Source organism: Chiloscyllium punctatum, chromosome 35 (assembly GCF_047496795.1).
Source record: "Chiloscyllium punctatum isolate Juve2018m chromosome 35, sChiPun1.3, whole genome shotgun sequence".
NCBI classification, from domain to species: Eukaryota; Metazoa; Chordata; class Chondrichthyes; order Orectolobiformes; family Hemiscylliidae; genus Chiloscyllium; species Chiloscyllium punctatum.
The window spans coordinates 10,367,719-10,393,439 of NC_092773.1; the positions used below are offsets into that span (position 1 = coordinate 10,367,719).

Genomic DNA, 25,721 nt, shown 5'->3' on the forward strand with positions numbered 1-25,721 from the left:
GAGAGGAGAAATTCCTGCACATCTCTCTCGTCAGTGGGTGACCAGGGAACGTCTTCAGAAGGCCACCCGTAGCCTCACTGATATCCCTCAATAAGCTGCTCCAGCCCGTCAGGGTGCACAGTGTGCTTTTCTGATGGGGATGAAAGGCACTGAAGGGACCTGGGTATCTCCAGGTACTTGGGAGGTCAGGCTGCTTAGCTGTGGGTCTGGAGTCACATGGAGGGAGGGACACCTCAATGGCTGGGTGGCTGTGACATGACAGGACTGCAGTTCCTGTAACCACCCAGCCCAGGGCCTGTGCTGAGGGTTTTCACTGGGAAAGGGCTGGGTTAGTTCAGTCTGCGCCTGGGTGTGGGCAGGAAGCAGGTCTACCTTACAGATTCCACACTCACCGGGGAAGCTCCTGATCCAGGAAGGGCTCTGTACCAGCTGTCTGTTCTACATTGGGCTGGTGTGTGCTCCCAACTCCCCCAGCACGGTCAGAGTTCAGGGACTGGCATAGACAGACAGCAGCTCTCGTCTGAGCCTACACCAGCAGCCCGAGGAACCCTGCAGTCCCGACCACTATCCCCTGGGCCATCCACACCCAAAGGGAATCCCGCTGGCCCACGCTGGTGTGTGTGTGTGTGTCTGGGCCCTAGCTCCAACAGACTAACCTCCCTTGCCATCCACCCCCTCCAACAACCAGCAGGCCAAAGACGAATCTGACCTATTGGCGGTCCCAGAGTCCAAGCTGTCTTCACCCTCCCACCTTGGACAAGGTGATCACATCACAAAGAGCAGAGTCATACTCTGTAACAATGGCCCTGAGCTAGGAGAACACAATGAGGATCTCTGCTAGTCTCACAGGTACACAACTGGCCTCGGAGCCCTGACCCGCACACCATCTCCCCTCCACCTCTCTCTCCTTCAACACAGCAAAGACAGAGCCACAGCTCAGCGGGACAGTGGCCAGCACTCTGCAGTGACTCGGCAGGATGCTGCACTCTGCGAAAAACACCCCACTCACGATCAGAAACAGAAACTTCAGCGACTCCCTCCAGCAGACAGGCAGACAGACAGGTGAAGACACAGAGGGAGTGAGGGACAGAGACAAAGAAAGGGGGGTGGGGGGGGGGGGGGGGGGAGGGAGAGATAGACGCGGGGGGGGGGATGGAGGGAGAGATAGACAGACGCGGGGGGGGATGGAGGGAGAGACAGGGGTAACAGAGAGAGAGGCAGACAGACAGAGACAGAGGGAGAGGGAGAGAGACAGAGACAGAGGGAGGGAGACAGAGACAGAGACAGAGGCGGAGAGAGAGAGAGACGGAGACACGGAACGAGAGAGAGAGAGAGAGAGCGACATGGACAGGGAGAAGAAGTTTGTACAGTGCTGTGATCAGAGACAGAAATGAGACCAGTGCAGAACTTGGATCCAGGCAGCAACAGCCAAGTGTTGAAAACTGGAGGTAAAGACTTGTGGAAGACAGGACCCCCAGTGGGATCTGGAAGATTGTAGAGACAGGGACTGGCAGATGGAGAGAGTGAGGGAGTTGCTCTGCAGGAAGCCCAGTCGAGGGCAGAGCTGGAGGAGTGTGGATAGAAAAGTGAGAGTCAGTAATGGTCACTTACAGAGGGAGCCAAGGCTCCTCAGCATTCTTTCATTCAGCAGTTAACTGCTCCATACTCACAAAGCCCAAGGAGAAGTGACCAGTGCTAACCCAGCACTAACCTGTCCCCTAAAGGACAGGATGGCTCCGTGGTTAGCACTGCTGCCTCACAGTACCGGGGACCCGGGTTCGATTCCAGCCTCAGATCACTGTCTGTGTGGAGCCTACACTGTGCCTGTGGGTTTCCTCCCATAGTCCAAAGATGTGCAGGTTAGGGTGGATTCGCCATCCTTAACTGCCCTATCGTGCCCAGGGATACATAGGCTGGGTGGGCTAGGCATGGGAAATGGGATGGGGGCTCTTCTGAGAGTTGGTGTGGACTCGATGGGCCAAATGGCCCGGTTCCATATGGTAGGGATTCTATGACTGACTCTCACTGCACTCCAGAACCCCAAGACAACACTCTGGCAGTGGGGGGGGGGGGTCTGGCATGGGCTCTTGCTGTGCACTGTTGGCATTGCCCAATGACAATGACTGAAACAAAGGGCTCTCCTTCCCTCTTCCTAGGAAATCTTCCCACTGGATAGGGATCGGACACCTGGTGGTCCCAGCTTCCTGCTGCAGCAGATCTCCCAATCCCGATGTCCATGGAGACCCCGAGAGAGAGTGCACTGGTCACCACTCTGAATGCAGATGGTGTTGGTACCAGTCCCACTGCAGAGGTTTGGTCACAACATCTCAGCTTCCCACTCCCATGCAGTGCTGATGGGTTGCCAGAGTTCCAACGACAGACTGGTGGACTGGAAGAAACGGGACTCTGGAATGACTTGGACTTGATTGGATTGAAGAGGAATTTAGCATTTGACTTGTTCGACCTGAATCACCCACTGAACGCACAAGGAAGCCTCGAGGAAGAATTCAGAGATGGGGTTTCCGTTTTCATTGTTGGTCAAAGAACCTTGGACAAACCCTTACATTGGTGCAAACAGTTGCAGAGCAACAGCCTCTGAAAATAGACTTGCTTTTCTTGCACGCAGCTAATTCTGGCATTTTTTAAGGAATAAAACTGAGAGGTACATCTCGCTCGAAATCTCCAAGAGAAAAGATAAACATTCTGGAAGGAAAACAAGCCGATTCTCACTGCGAGAAAACTTTCAGAAAAACCTGCAGAAGTTTGTAATATCATCAGGATGGGGCTATGAATAGGAAAGGGGTTGGGAGGGATATGGGCCGGGTGCTGGTAGGTGGGACTAGATTGGGTTGGGATATCGGGTTGGACCGAAGGGTATGTTTCCATGCTGTACATCTCTCTGACTCTCTCAGTGTTTGCCACGTGAACGTGAGAGCTACCCTGAAGCTCTTCCTTCAGTCAGGGTCTGTTAGCAATTTGATCTCATCTGACAGAACTGTGACAGACCAGCCCATTCGATCTCCTCCAACTTCAGAGGGAAGAGGGGCTGAGTCTTTTTCTCCTGACAGTGATGAGAAACCTCTTTTGTACCAATTGTCTTGGACTGGTGACAAGATGAGACATGGAGTCTTTCAGGGTATTTTGTGGGGTTGGGTGACGACACAACAGCTTCCTCACCAGTGCCCAGTCAGAGGTGTAAACCAGGAGACACATTAGCAAGGTCCCAGCTAATTGTTTACAGGAGTCCAAGGAACAGAGTGTTCCGAGCACCCTCCAGAACGGTCTCCTGGGTGTGCGAAAGGTTTGAGCACTCAGCGCAGCACTCCAACCTCAGCTCTCAGCCCAGCAGACTGCATCCCAGCTGGCCAACCACTCAGCCTGATAGTCAGTGTGATCGCTCCCAACAGGGCAAAAACACCGAGACCCAGCCTGCACTGTGACTGGCACTGTTTGTGGGCTCTTGCTGTGCTGTCAAATTGGCTACCCAGTGGTCAGGGGCCCATGAGGAAATCAGGAAACCAGCAGGATAAACAGACCTTCTCAAAGAGTCCGAGATCTGGAATCTGTCTTCTGTCAAAATTCAGTTTCCCTCAGACTCTGTGTGTGTGTGTCTGTGTGTGTGTGTATACACAGATGTCTCTCTGCATGTGACATCCATCCATGTATGTGTGCATGTGAGCGTGGTGTCAGTCATACACTCACAGAGATGTACAGCGTGGAAACAGACCCTTCGGTCCAACCTATCCATGCCGACCAGATATCCCAACCCAATCTGGTCCCACCTGCCAGCACCCGGCCCATATCCCTCCAAACCCTTCCTATTCATATACCCATCCAGATGCCTCTTAAAAGCTGTAATTGTACCAGCCTCCACCACTTCCTCTGGCAGCTCGTTCCATACACGTACCACCCTCTGGGTGTAAAGGTTGCCCCTTAGGTCTCTTTTATATCATTCCCCTCTCACCCTAAACCTATGCCCTCTAGTTCTGGACTGCCCCACCCCAGGGAAAAGACTTTGTCTATTTATCCTATCCATGCCTCTCATAATTTTATAAACCTCTATATGGTCACCCCTCAGCCTCCGACGCTCCAGGGAAAACAGCCCCAGCCTGTTCAGCCTCTCCCTGTAGCTCAAACCCTCCAACCCTGGTAACGTCCTTGTAAATCTTTTCGGAACCCTTTCACCTGAGCTGTTTAAGAGCTAATGCAAATGCAGTGAACTTGAATGGGGAATGGGTTGCAGCAGAAATCACACAGCAATGGTCTGAAATGGGAGAGCTTCCCAACAGACACAGGAGAGAGAGAGTGGGGGAAGGGGGGACGACGGGGGGGGGGAAAGAGAAATATGTAGAGAGAGAGAGAGAGAGAGACAGAGACAGAGAGATGAAAGAGAGACACAGGGAAACAGGCTGATGGCCCGAGAGACAGAAAAAGAGAGGAGAGGGAGTAGGTACGACAGATAGAGAGGGAGAGAAAAAAAAAGAGGGACAGACATGGGGGTGGTGGGAGGAAAGAGAAGGGGAATGAGAGAGAGAGTGAGAGAGAGAGAAAGTGAGAGAGAAAGAGAAAGCGAGAGAGAGAGAAAGTGAGAGTGACAGACAGAGAGGGACAGACCAAGAGAAATATAGAGTGTGTGAGAGAGACAATGTGTTTGTGAGTGTGTGTGTGAGAAAGAAAGAGCATGAGAGTGTGTGAAAGAGAAAAAGTCAGAGAGTGAGAGAATGAGACTGTGTGTGAGAATGAGACTGTGTGTGAGAATGAGACTGTGTGTGAGAATGAGACTGTGTGTGAGAATGAGACAGAGAGTGAGACAGTGTGAGAGAATGAGACAGTGAGAGAATGAGACAGTGAGAGAATGAGACTGTGTAAGAATGAGACTGAGAGAGTGAGACAGTGTGAGCGAGTGAGACAGTGTGAGCGAGTGAGACAGTGTGAGAGTGAGACTGTGTGTGAGAGTGAGACTGTGTGAGAATGAGACTGTGTGAGAGAATGAGACTGTGTGTAAGAATGAGACTGTGTAAGAATGAGACTGAGAGATTGAGACAGTGTGAGCGAGTGAGACAGTGTGAGCGAGTGAGACAATGTGAGAGTGAGACTATGTGTGCGAGTGAGACTGTGTGTGAGAATGAGACTGTGTGTGAGAGAGTGAGACTGCGTGAGAGAGAGTGAGACTGTGTGTGAGAATGAGACTGTGTGTAAGAATGAGACTGAGAGAGTGAGATGATGTGAGAGAGTGAGACAGTGTGCGCGAGTGAAACAGTGTGAGAGTGAGACTATGTGTGAGAGTGAGACTGTGTGTGAGAGATCGAGACTGTGTGAGAGAATGAGACTGTGTGAGAGAATGAGACTGTGTGAGAATGAGACTGTGTGTGAGAGCGAGACTGAGTGTAAGAATAAGACTGTGTGACAGAGTGAGACTGTATGTGAGTGAGACTGTGTGGGAATGAGACAGTGTGATAGTGAGGGTGTGTGAGAATGAGACTGTGTGAGAGAGCGAGACTGTGTGAGAGAGCGAGACTGTGTGAGAGAGCGAGACTGTGTGAGAGAGCGAGACTGTGTGAGAGAGCGAGACTGTGTGAGAGAGCGAGACTGTGTGAGAGAGCGAGACTGTGTGTGAGAATGAGACTGAGTGAGAGTGTGAGACTGTGTGAGAGTGAGACTGTGTGCAAGATTGAGACTGTGTGTGAGTGAGACTGTGTGTAAGAATAAGACTGTGTGTAAGAATGAGACTGTGTGTAAGAATGAGACTGTGTGTGAGTCAGACTGTGTGTAAGAATGAGACTGTGTGAGAGCAAGACTGTGCATGAGAGCGAGACTGTGCGTGAGAATCAGACTGTGCGAGAGAGCGAGACTGTGCGAGAGAGCGAGACTGTGCGAGAGAGCGAGACTGTGCGAGAGAGCGAGACTGTGCGAGAGAGCGAGACTGTGCGAGAGAGCGAGACTGTGCGAGAGAGCGAGACTGTGCGAGAGAGCGAGACTGTGCGAGAGAGCGAGACTGTGCGAGAGAGCGAGACTGTGCGAGAGAGCGAGACTGTGCGAGAGAGCGAGACTGTGCAAGAGAATGAGACTGTGCGTGAGAATGAGACTGTGTGAGAGTATGAGACTGTGCATAAGAATGAGACTGTGTGTGAGTGAGACTGTGTGTAAGAATGAGACTGTGTGAGAGAGCGAGACTGTGTGAGAGAGCGAGACTGTGTGAGAGAATGAGACTGTGTGAGAGAATGAGACTGTGAGAGAGCGAGACTGTGAGAGAGCGAGACTGTGTGAGAGAGTGAGACTGTGTGAGTGAGACTGTGTGAGAGAGCGAGACTGTGCGAGAGAGCTAGACTGCGAGAGAGCGAGACTGTGCGAGAGAGCGAGACTGTGCGAGAGAGCGAGACTGTGCGAGAGAGCGAGACTGTGCGAGAGAGCGAGACTGTGCGAGAGAGCGAGACTGTGCGAGAGAGCGAGACTGTGCAAGAGAATGAGACTGTGCGTGAGAATGAGACTGTGCGTGAGAATGAGACTGTGCGTGAGAATGAGACTGTGTGAGAGTATGAGACTGTGCATAAGAATGAGACTGTGTGTGAGTGAGACTGTGTGTAAGAATGAGACTGTGTGAGAGAGCGAGACTGTGTGAGAGAATGAGACTGTGAGAGAGCGAGACTGTGAGAGAGCGAGACTGTGTGAGAGAGTGAGACTGTGTGAGTGAGACTGTGTGAGAGAGCGAGACTGTGTGAGAGAGCAAGACTGTGTGAGAGAATCAGACTGTGTGAGAGAATGAGACTGTGTGTGAGAATGAGACTGTGTGTGAGAATGAGACTGTGTGTGAGAATGAGACTGTGTGTGAGAATGAGACTGTGTGTGAGAATGAGACTGTGTGAGTGAGACTGTGTGAGAGAGTGAGACTGTAAGAATGAGACTGTGTAAGAATGAGACTGCGTGTGAGAGTGAGACTGTGAGTGAGACTGTGTGAGAGAGTGAGACTGTAAGAATGAGACTGTGTAAGAATGAGACTGTGTGAGAGTGAGACTGTGTGAGTGAGACTGTGTGAGAGAGTGAGACTGTAAGAATGAGTGTGTGTAAGAATGAGACTGTGTGAGAGAATGAGACTGTGTAAGAATGAGACTGTGTGAGAGAATGAGACTGTGTGAGAGAATGAGACTGTGTGAGCGAATGAGACTGTGTGAGAGAATGAGACTGTGTGAGAGAATGAGACTGTGTGAGCGAATGAGACTGTGTGAGCGAATGAGACTGTGTGAGCGAATGAGACTGTGTGAGCGAATGAGACTGTGTGAGCGAATGAGACTGTGTGAGCGAATGAGACTGTGAGCGAATGAGACTGTGTGAGCGAATGAGACTGTGAGCAAATGAGACTGTGAGCAAATGAGACTGTGTGAGCAAATGAGACTGTGTGAGCGAATGAGACTGTGAGAGAGTGAGATGGTGTGAGAGAGCGAGACTGTGTGAGAGCGCGAGACTGTGAGAGAGCGAGACTGTGTGAGAGCGCGAGACTGTGTGAGAGCACGAGACTGTGTGAGAGCACGAGACTGTGAGAGTGAGACTGTAAGAATGAGACTGTGTGAAAGAGTGAGACTGTGTGTAAGAATGAGACTGTGTGTAAGAATGAGACTGTGTGAGTGAGACTGTGTAGAAGGATGAGACTGTGTGAGAGTGTGAGACTGTACGTAAGAATGAGACTGTGTGAGTGAGACTGTGTAGAAGGATGAGACTGTGTGAGAGTGTGAGACTGTACGTAAGAATGAGACTGTGTGAGCGAATGAGACTGTGTGAGCGAATGAGACTGTGTGAGCGAATGAGACTGTGTGAGCGAATGAGACTGTGTGAGCGAATGAGACTGTGTGAGCGAATGAGACTGTGTGAGCGAATGAGACTGTGTGAGCAAATGAGACTGTGTGAGCGAATGAGACTGTGAGAGAGTGAGATGGTGTGAGAGAGCGAGACTGTGTGAGAGCGCGAGACTGTGAGAGAGCGAGACTGTGTGAGAGCGCGAGACTGTGTGAGAGCACGAGACTGTGAGAGTGAGACTGTAAGAATGAGACTGTGTGAAAGAGTGAGACTGTGTGTAAGAATGAGACTGTGTGTAAGAATGAGACTGTGTGTAAGAATGAGACTGTGTGTAAGAATGAGACTGTGTAGAAGGATGAGACTGTGTGAGAGTGTGAGACTGTACGTAAGAATGAGACTGTGTGAGTGAGACTGTGTAGAAGGATGAGACTGTGTGAGAGTGTGAGACTGTACGTAAGAATGAGACTGTGTGAGAGTGAGACTGTGTAGAAGGATGAGACTGTGTGAGAGTGTGAGACTGTACGTAAGAATGAGACTGTGTGAGAGTGAGACTGTGTGCGAGAGTGAGACTGTGTGCGAGAGTGAGACTGTGTGTGCATGAGACTGTGTGTGAGAGCACGAGACTGTGAGAATAAGACTGTGTGTGAGAATGAGACTGTGTGTGAGAATGAGACTGTGTGAGCGAATGAGACTGTGAGAGAGTGAGATGGTGTGAGAGAGCGAGACTGTGTGAGAGCGCGAGACTGTGAGAGAGCGAGACTGTGTGAGAGCGCAAGACTGTGTGAGAGCACGAGACTGTGAGAGTGAGACTGTAAGAATGAGACTGTGTGAAAGAGTGAGACTGTGTGTAAGAATGAGACTGTGTGTGAGAATGAGACTGTGTGTGAGAATGAGACTGTGTGTGAGAATGAGACTGTGTGTAAGAATGAGACTGTGTGAGTGAGACTGTGTAGAAGGATGAGACTGTGTGAGAGTGTGAGACTGTACGTAAGAATGAGACTGTGTGAGTGAGACTGTGTAGAAGGATGAGACTGTGTGAGAGTGTGAGACTGTACGTAAGAATGAGACTGTGTGAGAGTGAGACTGTGTAGAAGGATGAGACTGTGTGAGAGTGTGAGACTGTACGTAAGAATGAGACTGTGTGCGAGAGTGAGACTGTGTGCGAGAGTGAGACTGTGTGTGCATGAGACTGTGTGTGAGAGCACGAGACTGTGAGAATAAGACTGTGTGTGAGAATGAGACTGTGTGTGAGAATGAGACTGTGTGAGAATGAGACTGTATGAGAGAGAAACCGAGTGCGAGAGTGAGACTGTGTGTGCGTGAGACTGTGTGAGAGAGCGAGACTGTGTGAGAGAGCGAGACTGTGTGTGAGAGCGTGAGACTGTGTGAGAGACTGAGACTGTGTGAGAGACTGAGACTGTGTGAGAGACTGAGACTGTGAGAGAGTGAGACTGTTTGTGAGAATCAGACTGTGTGAGAGAGTGAGACTGTGTGAGAGTGAGACTGTGTGAGAGAGTGAGACTGTGTGAGAGACTGAGACTGTGTGAGAGACTGAGACTGTGTGAGAGACTGAGACTGTGAGAGAGTGAGACTGTTTGTGAGAATCAGACTGTGTGAGAGAGTGAGACTGTGTGAGAGTGAGACTGTGTGAGAGAGTGAGACTGTGTGAGAGACTGAGACTGTGTGAGAGAGTGAGACTGTGTGAGAGAGTGAGACTGTGTGAGAGAGTGAGACTGTGTGAGAATGAGACTGTGTGAGTGAGACTGTGTGAGTCTGACTGTGTGTGAGAGTGAGACAGAGAGAGAGAGAGAGAGAGAGAGACAGAAGCTGTTGATGGCTCCAAGTACACATAGGTACAGAGAGAGTTTGAAGGGTGATCTGTGAGTGCACTACAGGTGGATAACTGACTGAGGATTTGATTTATTTCTTGACAGGTGTATTTATTATAAATACAGTGAAAAGTGTTGTTGAGGGTCTCCACTCTGCAGCACCACCTTAAACCACAGGATGTGGTTACAGAGCCATGAAATACTGATGCTCCATGAGCTGCTGTGAGTTTCTCCAGGAATTCCCTATCTCACTCTAGCCCCTGACTGGATTCCTCTTCTTTCAGAGACAGAGCGACAGTATGAAAACAGCAGTGAGGACTCACAGTCTGGATGGTATCTCACTGGTTGTAGCTCATCTCGTATTCAGCTTCCAACAGCGGCTGACTTCAAAGACACATCATCAACTCTTGAACATTGTGAACGGTCCTGAAACAATGAAACCTTCCCACAAAGTAAACCATCGCCTCCCTGGAAAGGAGTCAATGATTGGCATTCATTTTGACAGGATGGCCCAAGGCAGGATTGAGATTATTCAGGCTGACTCACCTTCATTATGAAAGCTGATGGGGAAAAAAAGCCAGGCTTATTCAGTCAGCCAGGGTCTCAGGGAATCAACAAGCAGACCAAAGAAGCTGAGTGCCTAATGTCGTGTGGTTTGAGTGACAAACGACCATCACTCAACAAACAACAGCATCTCCCCATTGCTCATGAAAAGAGACAAGTGAAGCCACCCTACATCTTGAGAAGAATGATTCCCATCTTTCTGTCTGATCATGTATGTCAAACTGTCTGCCTTATTTCTCAATGTGTGTGTGAGAGACTGAGACAGACAGACAGAGAGAGAGAGAGAGAGAGAGAGACGGCATGTCTGCGAGGGTGTGGATAGTTTGGTTTTTGAAGAGTTTACTTGCAGTCACACATTGGTGGAGATTATTGAGGCCGTGCCGATGTTCTGAAATTCCAACAGGAAGTGAGGAAAACCTACAGTGAATGATGTGTGTCCTGAAGACTGGGCATTTCCAGACACACTGACCACCATCCCACTGGTCTCTGGGGCACTTCACAGACTTAGGGGGTGGGGGGGAAGAGAGAGAGAGATTCAGAGAGCAAGAGAACGAGAGCGTGAGAACAACAAAGAGAGAGAAGGAGAGAGAGAGCGAATTGACAGAGACTGAGATTTAGAAAGAGGGTGGACAGAGAGGTGGGGGGAGCAAGACAGAGAGAGTGAATGATGAATGATGAACAGAGAGGCGAGGAGGGATATGCATGTACAGAGCTTCAGGGCACTTTGTGACAGAATGGCCAGAGATAGAGTCCACAATGTCTTCCCATACCCTGCAAGGTCAGGGCACAGAGAGATAGCCAACATCAATGACAGTGGGCTGGAAGGAAGCAGCTGTGTGCTCACAGTGCAATGATGACTGTGTCACTGGGCTTGGAATGATAACACGAGCACGACACACACACACACACACACACATCACTAAGAGCAGGATGCAGTGACGTAGTGTGAGAGGCTGACACTCAGGTCCTGGGGACACAGACTCAGATCTCTTTCACCTCCTTCAGCGTAGAGCCACTCTGCTGATTGTTCCAACTGATAAAGGAAGGAAATCTGCTGGCTTTATCCAGTCTGGCCTACCCGACAGTGAGCTCTGGCCAATAACATTCACACGCAAGTGAAGAAATAAGAACAAACTCAGTCTGGCAGTGGGGCTGGGGAAGGGGGGGTGGGGGGTGGGGGGGGGGGGGGGGGGGGAGGTGAAGCTGGGAATAAGTGCAGATGATGACTAAGGGCCTGATTTCCATACACACTGTTGTTATACAGATTACAGAAGGCATCATCAGGGCCAGCCTACAGTTTATTGACCCACAGCCAGGGAAAACACAGCTTAGCTTTTCACAGGATCTCACCCCATCCCCCGCCAGATCTGGGACACAGGAAAATCACAGGCTCGGACTTACAATGACCCGACAGGACCTTGTCTGGGAGCGAGGGGTGTGTGGCAGTCCCAGTGCTCAGTATCTAGGCGTATCTCAGTATCTATCACTCTGAGAGGGTCTCTCTCAGTCTCCACACGTGTCACACCTGCGAACGTTCTGCCAGAGGGAAGCACACCAAAACTGGCACGTCTCCAGTCTTGTCCTCAGCCTGGTGATGCCCCTGGGCACTTGGATCACAGTCACTGCTGCCATGTTAGCACCTCACTCACACAGAGGAGCTTACAGTCCAACAGCATCCCAGGGTACTGAAGGAGGTGGCTCGGGAAATCGTGGATGCGCTGGTGATTATTTTCCAGAGTTCAATAGAATCGGGGTCGGTTCCTGAGGATTGGAGGGCGGCTAATGTTGTGCCACTTTTTAAGAAGGGTGGGCGGGAGAAAGCAGGAAATTATAGACCAGTTAGTCTGACCTCAGTGGTGGGAAAGATGCTGGAGTCTATTATAAAGGATGAAATTACGGCACATCTGGATCATAGTAACAGGATAGGACAGAGTCAGCATGGATTTATGAAGGGGAAATCATGCTTGACTAATCTTCTTGAATTTTTTGAGGATGTAACTCGGAAGATGGACGAGGGAGATCCAGTGGATGTAGTGTACCTGGACTTTCAGAAAGCTTTTGATAAAGTCCCACACAAGAGGTTAGTGAGTAAAATTAGGGCGCACGGGATTGGGGGCAAAGTACTAGATTGGATAGAGAATTGGTTGGCTAATAGGAAACAAAGGGTAGTGATTAACGGCTCCATTTCGAAATGGCAGGCAGTGACCAGTGGGGTACCGCAGGGATCCGTGCTGGGACCGCAGCTTTTTACAATATATGGAAATGATATAGAAGATGGTATCAGCAATAACATTAGCAGATTTGCTGATGACACAAAGCTAGGTGGTAGGGTGAAATGTGATGAGGATGTTAGGGGATTACAGGGTGACCTGGACAAGTTAGGTGAGTGGGCAGATGCATGGCAGATGCAGTTTAATGTGGATAAATGTCTGGTTATCCACTTTGGTGGCAAGAACAGGAAGGCAGATTACTACCTCAATGGTATCAAATTAGGTAAAGGGGCTGTTCAGAGAGATCTGGGTGTTCTTGTCCACCAGTCAATGAAGGCAAGCATGCAGGTACAGCAGGTCGTGAAGAAGGCTAATAGCATGCTGGCCTTCACAACAAGAGGGATTGAGTATAGAAGCAAAGAGGTGCTTCTGCAGCTGTACAGGGCCCTGGTGAGACCACACCTGGAGTACTGTGTACAGTTCTGGTCTCCAAATTTGAGGAAAGACATTCTGGCTATTGAGGGAGTGCAGCGTAGGTTCACGAGGTCAATTCCTGGAATGGCAGGATTGCCTTACACGGAAAGACTGAAGCGACTGGGCTTGTATACCCTTGAGTTTAGAAGACTGAGAGGGGATCTGATTGAAACGTATAGGATTATGAAAGGACTGGACACTCTGGCAGGAGGGAACATATTTCCGTTGATGGGGGAGTGCCGAACCAGAGGACACAACTTAAAAATACGGGGTAGACCATTTAGGACAGAGATGAGGAGAAACTACTTCACCCAGAGAGTGGTGGCTGTGTGGAATGCTCTGCCCCAGAGGGCAGTGGAGGCCCAGTCTCTGGATTCTTTTAAGAAAGAATTGGATAGAGCTCTTAAAGATAGTGGAGTCAAGGGGTATGGAGATAAGGCTGGAACAGGATACTGATTAGGAATGATCAGCCATGATCATATTGAATGGCGGTGCAGGCTCGAAGGGCAGAATGGCCTACTCCTGCATCTATTGTCTATTGTCTATTGTCTATTGATCGTTGACGGAAGAAGCGCTGAAGGAATAAGTGTTAAATGCAAGGATCAGCTCCCATTTGGAACAATGCAGAGCAAACACTGGCATCAGGAAAGGTGTGTGTGTATATCAGAGAACAGTAAGGCACCACTAAGGCCCACAGTCACGTTGGGATCTCTGTGCAGCTGTTTCAAGGTGCTAGGTTTTCCACCACACATGGAAGATCTTTCCTTGATAAAGTCACACCCTGCCCATCACCAGCCAAATGACCTGGAGCACTGAACGCCCAGGGAAGATAATCAGCACTTGGTCCCTCTGCTTCAGACACCCCTGAGGGGGCCACAGCAGACTCTGTATGTCAAGGTTAGCAAAAATAAAACACACCAATTCCTTCATTTCTGTAAACCTGCTCATTAACTTGTCTCAAGCTGCTGTGGGACAAGACAAGGCAAGGCCTGCAGTGGTGAATGTGTACGAGGCAGTATGCTCAATACATTCCTTACAATAACATCCAGATCAAGTTTAGCATGTCCCTGAAACCCTTCTCCAATTCAGCTCAATAAGCTGGAGCAACGTTCCCACCCTGAGGTCAGGGTTAGCAGCAAGGCCCACCAATGAAGGACAAAGACACAGCCTATCCACACAGAATCCATCGATCAGCTCAGTGTCAGCCAATCCACACAGCAGCACATGGAAAAGAAAGGATCAAGTCAGCCTTTAAAGTTAACAATGCACTCAAGAGATGCCCAAGTCAGAAAGAACGCTCTGGTGGGTGGCACGGTGGCGCAGTGGTTAGCACTGCTACCTTACAGCACCAGGGTCCCAGGTTCGATTCCAGCCTCGGGCGACTGTCTGTGTGGAGTTTGAACATTCTCCCCGTGTCTGTATGGGTTTCCTCCGGGTGCTCCAGTTTCTTCCCACAGCCCAAAGATGCGCAGGTTAGGGTGAATTGGCCATGCAAAATTGCCCCACAGTGTTCAGGGATGTGTAGGTTAGGTGGGTCAGCCGCTGGAAATGCAAGGTTACAAAGACAGATTGAGGAGTTGGGTTTGGGAGGGATGCTCCCCAGAGGGTTGGTGTGGACTCGATGGGCCGAATGGCCTGCTCCCACACCATGGGGATCCTATGAAAGGTGTGTGTGTGTGTGTGTGTGTGTGTGTGTGTGTGTGTGTGTGTGTGCCATTCCTCAGGCCATCAGCTCCTGGCAGTCTGACAGAGCAGATTCCGGGATTCTAGCTGGATGGAGAGCATTCCCAGAACAAATCAGCAGCTTCCCAAGTAGAGATGTGAAGGATGGGGACAGCAGTCATCCTCTGGAGGCAACTCCAGGTGGAATCAGGGAGCAGATTTCTGCAAAGGTCCAGCTACTGGGAGAACACCAGAACACTCACGTTACCATTCAGCAGAAGAACAAAAGGTTTAGGTGGGAGAGCACTGCAACAAGATCGAAACCGAGAGCAGCACCTGCTGACTGACTGGCTCAAACAACGACAAAAGAGCTGAATCCCTGAGGTGAGCTGAGAGTGACACTCCCTGACATCAAGGCTGTGTTCAGGAGTGTGGCACCACAAAGCCCTCACAGAACTGGAATCAATGGCTATCAGGGAAAATGCTCCAGTGGTTGGAGTCAGACCGAGCACACAGGAAGAGGGTTGTGGTTGTTGGCGGTCAGTCATCTCAGCTCCAGGACATCTCTGCAGGGGTTCCTCACGGGAACACCATTACATTGCCTTCCAAACCCCTCACCATCCTGACTTGGAAATCTCTCGCTGTTCCTTCGCTGTCACTGGATCAAATTCTGGAATTCCCTCCCTAAGGGCATTGTGGGTCTGCAGTGGTCCTCGGTCCAACCATCTTCATTAATGACCTTCCTTCTGTGAGAAAGTCCAAAGTGGGGATGTTTGCACAGGTTTGTGACTCCTCGGATACTGAAGCAGCCCACGTTCAAAAGCAGCAAGACTTGGACAAGATTCAGGCTTGTGCTGACAAGCAATATTTGCCCCACACAAATGCCAAGCAATGATCGTGTCAAATAAGACACAATCTAACCACCACCCCTTGATATCAATGGTGTTACCATCACTGAATCTCCCTCTATCAACTGCCAGAGGGTAATTGACCAGAAATTCCATTGGACTCCCCACATCAACACAGCGGCTACAAGTGCAGGTCAGAGAGTGGGAATACTGTGGTAGTAACTCCCCTCCTGACTCCCCAAAGCCTGTCCACCATCGACAAGGCCCAAGTCAGGAGTGGGATGGAATACTCCCCACTTGCCTTGATGGGACAGCTCCAACAATACTCAAGAAGCTCAACACCATCCTGGACAAAGCAGCCCCCACTTGATTGGCCCCATATCCACAAACATCCCCTCCCTCCCCCACCGACCCTCAGTAGCAGCAGTGTGTACCATCTACAAGATACACTGCAGTAATTCACCAAAGATCCTCAGACAGCACCTTCCAAACCCACAACCACTTCAATCTCAAAGGACAAGGGACAGCATATACATGGGAACACCACCCCCTGCAAGTTCCCCTCCGAGCCCCTCACCATCCTGACTTGGAAATGTATTGCTGTTCCTTCAGTGTCACTGGGTCAGAATCCTGGAATTCCCTCCCTCAGGGCATTGTGGGTCAGCCCACAGCACATGTACGGCAGCGGTTCAAGACACCAGCTCACCCCCCTCCACCTTCACAAGGGGCAACTAGGGACAGGGCAGGAAATGCTGGGCCCAGCCAGCAATGCCCACGCCTCATAAATGAACAATCATTTGAAAGAAAAGTCTGAATAATGTTTAAGATGGATTTGAGGACACAGTCTTTGAACATTAGTCATGTGTGGAACCAATCTGCAAACGTGCACTGTGGAATATTCTGGAGAAGGTAGTGCCACTGTGCTCAAGTCAATGAACTCATCATCCAGAACTCCGAGTGAAAGTTCTGGGTTCAAAACACAACCACGGCAGGAAGTCATATTTCAACTTGATAGAAGCATCTAGAATTAAAAACCAGATCAGCCTCTGACAATTATTGGTGACTCATCTGGTTCAATGCTGTCCGACGGGAAGGATAACTGGTTGCATCATTGCCTGTACTCCATTTCCCTGACATTCTCTCCCCTCCAGTTCTCAACGCATTGTCTTGTTTACTTGGCTGACAGTGTAAAAGATGTGTTCCCTGTCTTTCACACCTCAGTTCATATCCATTTTACAGCTAGTCTCCTCCTCTCTCTCTCACTGCTGTTAATAAGCCCTTTGTCTTTATCACTGAGCCGCTGTACCATCTGTTCACCACTCCTGCATCTCTGTTAAAAGTCATCTTTTTTTACAAAAAAACAGACATTCTCCAATGTCTTTCAGTTCTGAAGAAGTCAAACCAGATCGGAAAGGTGAACCCATTTTCTTAGCCCTCTCTCCGCAGATGCTGCCAGGGCCTCTGAGTTTCTCTAACATCAACTGTTCTGTTCAGCATCGTCTACCCCCCTTCCCTGGTCTATCCTACAAGTGACTCCAGACCCCCAGCATGGTGGCTGACTTCCAAATGCCCTCTGGTCAAACCTGGCCAGGCTCGACAGGAGACACACTCCTCAGACAAATCGGTATGAAAAGCAGTCCCCAACAGGCAGCCAGCAGTGACTGAGATCACTCACCCCCATTTACATCGTATTACTTCAAAGGCAAGTCATTGAGTGACGCCCTTGGCCAAGTCAGATACAGAGAAGTAGCAACGTTCACCCACGGAAGGACGGGTCAAGTCGATCGAGTCTATATTTGTTGGTGTTCAGAAGAGAGAGGAGACCTTTGTTGAGATGTACAAGATTCGCAGCCACATTCGGGAGATTGAAACAATCCTTACATAAGCACATGGATGATGATGGGATATGGAAGGGGACGAGCTGAGAAGAGTTCACAGGTTGGCGCGATGTTGAGGACCGAAGGGCCTGTCCTGCGCTGTATTGTTCCATATTCTACCCTTAGGGATCTTGGTGGGATAGATGTGGAGAGACTGTTTCCCCTTGTGGGAGAGTCTGGGACCAGAGAGTGTCATCTCAGAGAAAGGGAGTGATGTGGAGGAGTTTCTTCTGTCTGAGGGGAGTGAAGCTGTGGGATTCTTTCCTGCAGAGGGATGGCGAGGCTGGGTCACTAAAGGCTGAGACAGAGAGATTTTTAATCAGGGAGGGATGAAGGGCAATGGGGGACAAGCAGGAAAGGGAAGTTGTGGGTGATCAGGTCAGCCACAATCTGATTCAATGGCGGAGCAGAGTGGATGGGCTGAGTGGTCTATTTCTGCTCCTGTGTTGAACAGCAAAACGACATGGGGCCTGATGGAGACTAGCTGCTGTGAATAGGGGTGGTTTGTTCAAGTGCCCTGATTTGCCAGACTGAGGAGCCTTGGAGTTCAGTCACTGCTCCCACTGACGTTGCTGTTCTGTGGGCTGCACAGTCTGGGATCCCCTGTGCTAACCTCCTGGTGAACCAGCCCTCCTTCCTCACCAAGCAGCCTGCTGTCAGGCTTGGTGGGGGGGGGGGATCGGGTGCAAGGACTGTGTCTTACCGGCATTGGGAAGAAAGTTGTGGAGTGTTTCTCTTCCTCATACTTGTCCTCGCAAGAGTTGGCTGACTCCATGGTGCCCTTGGGTGCTGTGTTCTTGCCAATGCCCATCGGTTCGGGAGTCCAGGGGTGTAGTCTGGTGCTTTAAAGCCGTAACGTACCAGGATGTTACCTCCCTCTCGGTCTCCGTCTGTCTGTCACTCACACACCCATTACATGCTGCTCAGGGACAATAAGCAGCAGGTCCACATGTGGGTGGATGGAGAGATCCTTGCTGCAAATAGAAACACAGTATCACAGAATGGGGGTTACAGTGTGCAAGTACACCATTCGGCCCGTCAGTCAGTCTGCCTGTCTCTGTTATCCAGTCCTGCTCTGGTTTTCCATGTGCCTTTTGCCCTTTGTCCCAACCACAGCAAAACCACCAAAGGCCCTCCAGAAAGCCTCAAATATCTGTCAGAGTCAGCAATTTGCCTCAAGATGGATACACTGGGCCTGGATACAGAGTCTCAACCAGGGAACATCTCTTCCCTGCTGCCTGTGTGTGTGTGTGTGCGTGTGTACAAATTCCAACCAAACAGAAACATGCCCAAAACCCTGAATTGCTGAAAGAAGGGGCCATTGTACAAGCAAGAGGTGGGGGCTGGCTGAGCAAGGTCACAAGTGGGAGACAAAATCTTGATCCTTGCTTTTGGAGCCTTTCCCTGGAGGAGACAGTGTTCCTCATGTCACATTATCTAACATAGTTACCAAACATCTCTGGGCGTTTGCAAATACAGTACTGAACACAATCAGCCTCGGGGGGGTGGTGGGGGAAAGCAGAGAGGAAACTTTGTCGCTGAGGGAAAGACAAGGATATCCAGGGCAGGAGCCTGACAGATAGAGAGAGAGAGAGAGAGATCCGGATTTGCTGCTGTCTGCCTGCGTGCTGGGAGAAAGAAACAGACGGACTCTGATCTGCACAGTCCCTCCATGAGCGCCATCATGAAACAAAATCCGATTAAAAAGGAAAAAGGAACAGAGATCAAAGGGTGACCGGGATCTCTGCTCCTGTTGGTGTTGGTGTAAAGAGAGAGAGAGAGAGAGAGAGACAGCCAAATGAATGAGGCATGTGGTGTGCAGACCCACACACACAGGGAGAGAGCTCCCATTGTCTTGCCGCGGCTCCGCTATCTCTGAGGCTGCATTGCTTTTGCCCCCAGTCCCGGCTTCTCCCAAAGCAAGCAGCCTGTTTCCCTCTCGCTGCTTTCCCCTTGGCCAAACCGGCCTTGCATTCTGGCTGATCTCCTTACCTGGGTCTCCAGGCCCCTATCGCAGCTCTCTGGCTGTATCTGTGTGTGTGTGTGCAATGGTCCCGGACTGACACACACTGACTTTCTCTTTCTCTCTCTCTCTCTCTCTCTACACACCGGAAGAAATTAGTCCCTCCGTTCCTTCCGTTACTGACTTATACACAGACGGAGCAGTGAAACAGACCTGTGCTCCCAGCCAGCTCCCGCTCCTTCCTTCCTTCCCCATTGCAATGCCATCAAGCGCCCTCTGCAGCCTTGTACTCTCTGTGTCACACACAGAGTGGCCACTCGGCCCGTCCCATTCATTCCTGATCCATCTGTCCCTGTTCCCTCCCCACCTCCTGATCTCTCTCTCTCTCTCTTCCCCTCCTGGTCTTCCCGAGGGACAGATTTCTACAGGTTTCACCTCATACTGCCTTCAATTTTACAAAGGATCTCACTCCCTAACAGCAATGTGTAAGATGGGCTGAATGGCCTCCCGCATCGCTGAACATGTAGATCAGGGCTCCTGGGGTCTCCGGACTAAATTAAACACTTACCGACTGGTGGATGGGAGGGTCGGACATTTGGGGAACGCTAGCTCAGGGTGTGATGGCTGTGAGGGGGAATGGGTACAGGAGGGTCAGCACAACCCCAATTGATTCCCCACAAACTCCATCCAGAATCCACACACCGGAGCGAGGAGGCTCACAAACTGTCTGGATGTTTTTCATCTTCCTGTGATGGGGAAAACGACAGCCTCGGCACCCTGTGAGTGGAGAACTGTTCCCACATCTCAGTCTGAAATGAGGTAAAAATAAGGACTGCAGATGCTGGAAACCAGATTCTGGATTAGTGGTGCTGGAAGAGCACAGCAGTTCAGGCAGCATCCAAGGAGCAGCGAAATCGACGTTTCGGGCAAAAGCCCTTCATCAGAAATCTACCCCATATCCCTCTGAGACTGTGTTCCCCCACCCCAGCTGGAGACCCTTTGATACCTTTCAGTCTGATCTTGTTCCATCCTTCTGCACTCCAGTGGGTACAGGCCCAGTCGAACCAATCTCTCCTCATTCGACAGCCAAGTGAACTTTTACTGCGCTCCCTCGAAGGGCAGATCACAAATACAATCCCCTCTGGTGGTTTTGATTAGATTCCCTACGATGTGGAAACAGGCCCTTCGGCCCACCAAGTCCATACCAACCCGCCGAAGAGCAACCCACCCAGACCCATTCCCCTACACCGAATACTACAGGCAATTTAGCACTGCCCAATTCACCCAGACCTGGACATTTTCTGGACTGTGGGAGGAAACCGGAGCACCCAGAGGAAACCCACACAGACACGGGGAGAATGTGCAAACTCCACACAGACAGTTGCCTGAGGCTGGAATCGAACCTGGGTGTCTGGCACTGTGAGGCAGCGGGGCTAACCACTGTGCCACCACGCTGCCCACAAAGTTATGTTAAAGATCGGAACTATTTTTCCGGTATTCACCAACAGCTATTGATGTTGTCTTGCATTGTGTTCTGACTTCCTTAACAAGTGACTTGCGAACAGACTGGAGAACACCAGGCACTGTCTGTCTGGCCTCTCTTGGGTAGGGAGCCCAATACAGCAGGGGGACTCTGACCAAGTAAGACTGCAGACTTCAGAACTCCAACCTCTTACAATGAAGGCCAACGCAGAGTTTAACCTTCCAGATGTGCCTGCAGTACCTGTCTGTCTATTTTCACAGACTGGTATACATGGACACCCAGATCCAATTGGACATCCACACTTCCCAGGGTAGAGTCAAAGTGCACAAAGACGGACTCTTTAGTCCAACTCAGACCAGCTATTCCGAACTGAACTCCTTCCATTTGTCTGTGTTTGGTCCATATCCCTCTTAAACTCTCCTATTTCAGTACCTACCCCATTGTCCATAAAATGTTGTAATTGTACCAACCACACCCTCTGGCAGCTCATTCCATACCCGTACCACCCTCTGCATGATAAAGTTGCCCCTTAGGTCCCATTTATATCTTTCCTCTCTCACCCTAAACCTATACCCTCTAGTTCTGGGCTCCCCGATCCCAGGGAAAAAACCTTGTCTATTTATCCTTTCCATGTCCCTCATGATTTTATAAACCTCTATAAGGTCACCCCTCAGCCTCCCACGTTCCAGGGAAAACAGTCCCAGACTATTCAGCCTCTCCCTGTAGCTCAAATCCTCCAACCCTGGCAATGTCCTTGTAAATCTTTTCTGTGCCCTCTCAAGTTTCACAACATACTTCCAGTAGCAGGGCTACCAGAACTGAAAGCAGTATTCCAAGAGTGGGTCGACTCGTGTCATGTACAGCCACAACATGACCTCCCAATTCCCACTCCATGCGCTGACCAATAAAGGCAAGAAACCCTCTCGAAACAAGGAACCGAGGCATTGCCCAACGGGGTGGCTGGTTAGGTCAGTCGGTGAAGACAAACTGGGCAAGCCGAGATTTGAATCAGGTTGGCAGACAGGCAGAAGAGTGTTGACTGAGCATCCTGGAGCCTCAAACAGGGTGAGAACAAGGCTCAGGAAATACCCACCATCGGACCCTACTGTCCCAGGATGAGGAGGTCAGTTGCTCACCTTGTTGAGAGGGGTTATCTTCACCTCTGCCTCCCGGTGAGTGCTCTCTGACTCTGCCAGCTTCTTGCCAACTCTTCCCCTCACTCTGTAATCCTGTTGTCCGGGAGTACATCAGTCACTTCCCCAGCTCCCCACCATCCCATCCGACGCAGTCCCAACCACCCATCTGTGGGGATCACTCCCCCACCCAGCTCTCCCAAACTGGATCCCTTCTCATGGTCCCTCCCTCCAACTGGGGGGCAGCTGGCATTGAACTTGGAAAAGGCCTCAGGCCAGGAGTGAAAGTGGATGTTGGCCGATGCACCTAGGAAGGCAATATTCTCTTGGCTTCTCACCAAGTTGACATGTAAAGGTGCAGGTCCTACAGAGTCATGCTTAATGCAATGGAGTGGAAGATTGGCTGGCAAAAGGTAGACCAGCATCTGGTCATGAAAGGTGTGCTCCATGCTGGAAATCCTTCAAAGGAATAATAAACCGTGCAATAACTCCAGACACACTGCTATCCAGTCACCAAGTCACCCTTTGTTTACATGTGGAGAGGCATGGACTCTGGTACTGTCTGTTCAGAGCCAGATGTCAAAGTGAACAGAACCCCTGTCATCCAGGGCTCCCTGATTGGACCTGGTTAACAGCCCCAATCAGGGAACTCAGATTCTCTGAGATCTACCTGGCTGACTTCATTCTGATCCCTACAAATTGTATCAGCTAAGAGAGAGGCTGCTTTATGTGAGAGCGTGTGTGTGAGATCATATGTGTTAGTGTGTGTGTGTGTTAGTGTGTGTGTGTTAGTGTGGGTGTGTGTGTGTGTGTTAGTGTGTGCGCGTGTTAGTGTGTGTGTGCGTGTTAGTGTATGTGTGTGCGTGTTAGTGTGTAGGTGTTAGTGTGTGCGTTACTGTGTGTGTGCGTGTTAGTGTATGTGTGTGTTAGTGTGGGTGTGTTAGTGTGGGTGTGTTAGTATGTGTGTGTGCGTGTGTGTGTTAGTATATGTGTGTGTTAGTGTGTGTGTGTTAGTGTGTAGGTGTTAGTGTGTGTGTGCATGTTAGTGTGTGTGTGTTAGTGTGGGTGTGTTAGTGTGTGTGTGCATGTTAGTGTGTGTATGTTAGTGTGGGTGTGTTAGTGTGTGTGTGTTAGTGTGTGTGTGTTAGTGTATGTATGTTAATGTGTGCGTATTACTGTGTGTGTGTTAAGTGTGTTTGCGTGTGTGTGTGTGTGTTAGTGTGTGTGTGTGTGTTACTGTGTGTGTGTGTGTGTGTGTGTGTGTGAGAAGGCCCAATGAGGAAGTACCTGGCCATGAAATTGTTGCTGGGGAAATGCAAGGTAACAATGTGTGATTATTCATCAGGCTTTGTCAACCTGTCCTGTCTGCTTGTTAATCTGCTACATCATCCTGACCTCATTCTTCTCTGTTCCAGAATGAGTGTGCTATTCACATTTGCCAAACATTCACCTGCTACCCAGGTGAGCTGCCAACACCTACAACAGTTGGTTCTTTATAATTAGATTACTTACAGTGTGCAAACAGACCATTCGGCCCAACAGCTCCACACCGACCCTCCAAAGAGCAACCCACCCAGACCCATTCCCCTACATTTACCCCTTCACCTAACACTACAGGCAATTTAGCGTGGCCAATTCACCTGACCTGCACATCTTTGGAGTGTGGGAGGAAACCGGAGCACCCAGAGGAAACCCACGCAGACACGGGGAGAACGTGCAAACTCCACACAGAGAGTCGCCTGAGGCGGGAATTGAACCCAGGTCTCTGGCGCTATGAGGCAGCAGTGCTAACCACTGTGCCACCGTGCCACCCTGAAATGGTGGAGTGACTAGCTGGCCCGGCATTTCTATGTGACTTGCTCAGGCCATTTTCGACCTGGGGGGGCCTGGAGTCACATGCAGTTACAGACCAGCGAAGGGCAGCAGTGAACCAGAAGGATTTTCTTTTTGAGATTTCACTCTGGACAGGAGTGGAACGTGAGTGCACATGCCCAGATATCTTCGGAATGACCAACTCAGAAACACTCTGACTGCATACTATCACTGAGGCGAAATCCTGGAACCTCCAAGTCAACATTCTGGTTGGTCTCCCTTCTTCTCTCCCCTCTTTTCAAAGCAAATATCTTCCCACAATTTGCGTGGGTTTCCTCCGGGTGCTCTGGTTTCCTCCCACAGTCCAAAGGTGTGCAGGTTAGGGTGGATTGGCCATGGGAAATTGCCCGTAGTGTGAGGTGAAGGGGCAAATATAGGGGAACGGGTCTGGGTGGGTTGCTCTTTGGAGGGTTGGTGTGGACCTGTTGGGCCGAAGGGCCTGTTTCCACACTGTAGGGAATCTAATCCATTGTGGGTTTCACTGAGAGAGCCATACCTCAACAGACAGTGGGTTATTTACTCACACATTCCAATTCATTTCCAACCCTCTCCGAATGACTGGCCATTGAATTCCCAATGGGGGAGTGAATGGTGGTTTTCCCAGCTGCTCTCTCTCTGAGTTTGGCTGCTGGAGTGAGACAAATGACCAGATAAGGCCACGATATGGAGGTGCCGGTGTTGGACTCGGGTGGACAGAGTTCAAAATCACACAACAGGTACCTCCAAATAAACCTGTTGGATGAGAACCAGAGAGAGCCAGGCACGAACAATGCAGAGGGGATGACAGTGTGAGTGCCCTTGATGTTTTAAAGGAAACATTTCAGGAAAAGATGAGGAAATTGGTTGAACAGGAATGTGAAAGGACAGCACCCAATACGGGATGCTTTTAATACCGGATGGTTTGGTTTTGTCGGAGGTTGCTTGGCATTCGGATTGGGCCCATCCGCAGATATCTGTGTGAAATCCCCACTGCTGATGATTGAAGGTATGTTTTGTTCCAGGGACAGCTTGAGAGAACAGCCATGGGCCAAGGGCTGGCATGTGTTCCTGACTTCAGCAGTCACTGATTCAGGGCTGGGGGTTGAGGGGAGGCAGTTTGTTTGAGTTGGTGGGCCAGTACCTATCAATGGCAGTGGGAGATTGCCTCGCCTCAGTAACCACCTGGTATAGTGTGGTGGTTCTGATCGGCCCCTACCCCATCCCAAGGGCAGGAATTTCCCAGCTGGCCAGGAGATGCTGGAGGAGTAAACATTGCATCCTTAACCAGGAGTGACCAGTTATCTCAGCCTCTTGATGTCTCGGCCTCAGCTTTACTCTTCAATGCTTTTGTGAATGCAAGAGCTAAAAAGCCTCCACAATGACAGGAGGCTGGCTCACAGAGATATCCAGTCACAGGAACAAGCTGAACCCAAACATTGCCTTGTGGGAGACCTCTTAGAACGTGTTGCTCACTGAGAGAGAGAGAGAAAGAGGAGGCAGCCATCTGAACACAAAAGCTCCCATTGTGTGGGAGAGCCTGTGCACATGTTGTGTTCCTGAAACAAAGTTCATGCTATCGGACCATGACCTGCTGACTCACCTTTCAAGGTCAAATGTCATTTCTTTTTCCCAGGACTCACTGAAAGGAGAGAGAGCCTGTTCCAAAGCCATGGGTAGGTTTAAGCACACTAAAACCAAGCCATCACCCTGTCCCCCACTAAAAGCTGAGGAGGAACCCAATGACTCTCCAGTAGCTTCTGTCGACCCTCCAGTGGGTGTAACACCACAAGGGGTCCTGGTCTGTGCAACGTCACCGAGCCATGGCTACTGGCCATTAGTGAATATAAACTGGTCAATATTACCTTCACACCTTCACAGGGCAGTCAAACAGAAAGAAGACACAGCTACTCCCTGTTCTGTTCCTACTTCAGAACGGGCAATGGGGCCAGACCAACTTTCAGCCCCCTCCTGGCCGGGTCTAATCACTGTGTTCACAAATGTTAAAAGGGGAAGATTTTACCAATTGAACCGAGAGAGAT

At 50.2% G+C, this 25,721-nt stretch overlaps 1 protein-coding gene across 3 annotated transcripts in view; it reads right to left on the reverse strand.

The window, feature by feature from the left end:
• LOC140459641 (solute carrier family 23 member 2-like) overlaps window positions 1–19,525 on the reverse strand; it is a 63,875-nt gene extending 44,350 nt beyond the window's left edge. For 2 of the 3 annotated variants that reach the window (XR_011953840.1, XM_072553951.1), the window contains exons 1-2: window positions 19,245–19,417; window positions 17,956–18,226 (exon numbers count right to left, since the gene is read on the reverse strand). Coding sequence is in view for 2 of the 3 variants with exons in the window: in XM_072553951.1 (XP_072410052.1) it covers window positions 17,956–18,063 (108 nt within the window). In the remaining variant the exon portion in view is untranslated. The other variant, XM_072553952.1, reaches the window with a different exon arrangement.
• Window positions 19,526–25,721: the final 6,196 nt, after the last annotated feature.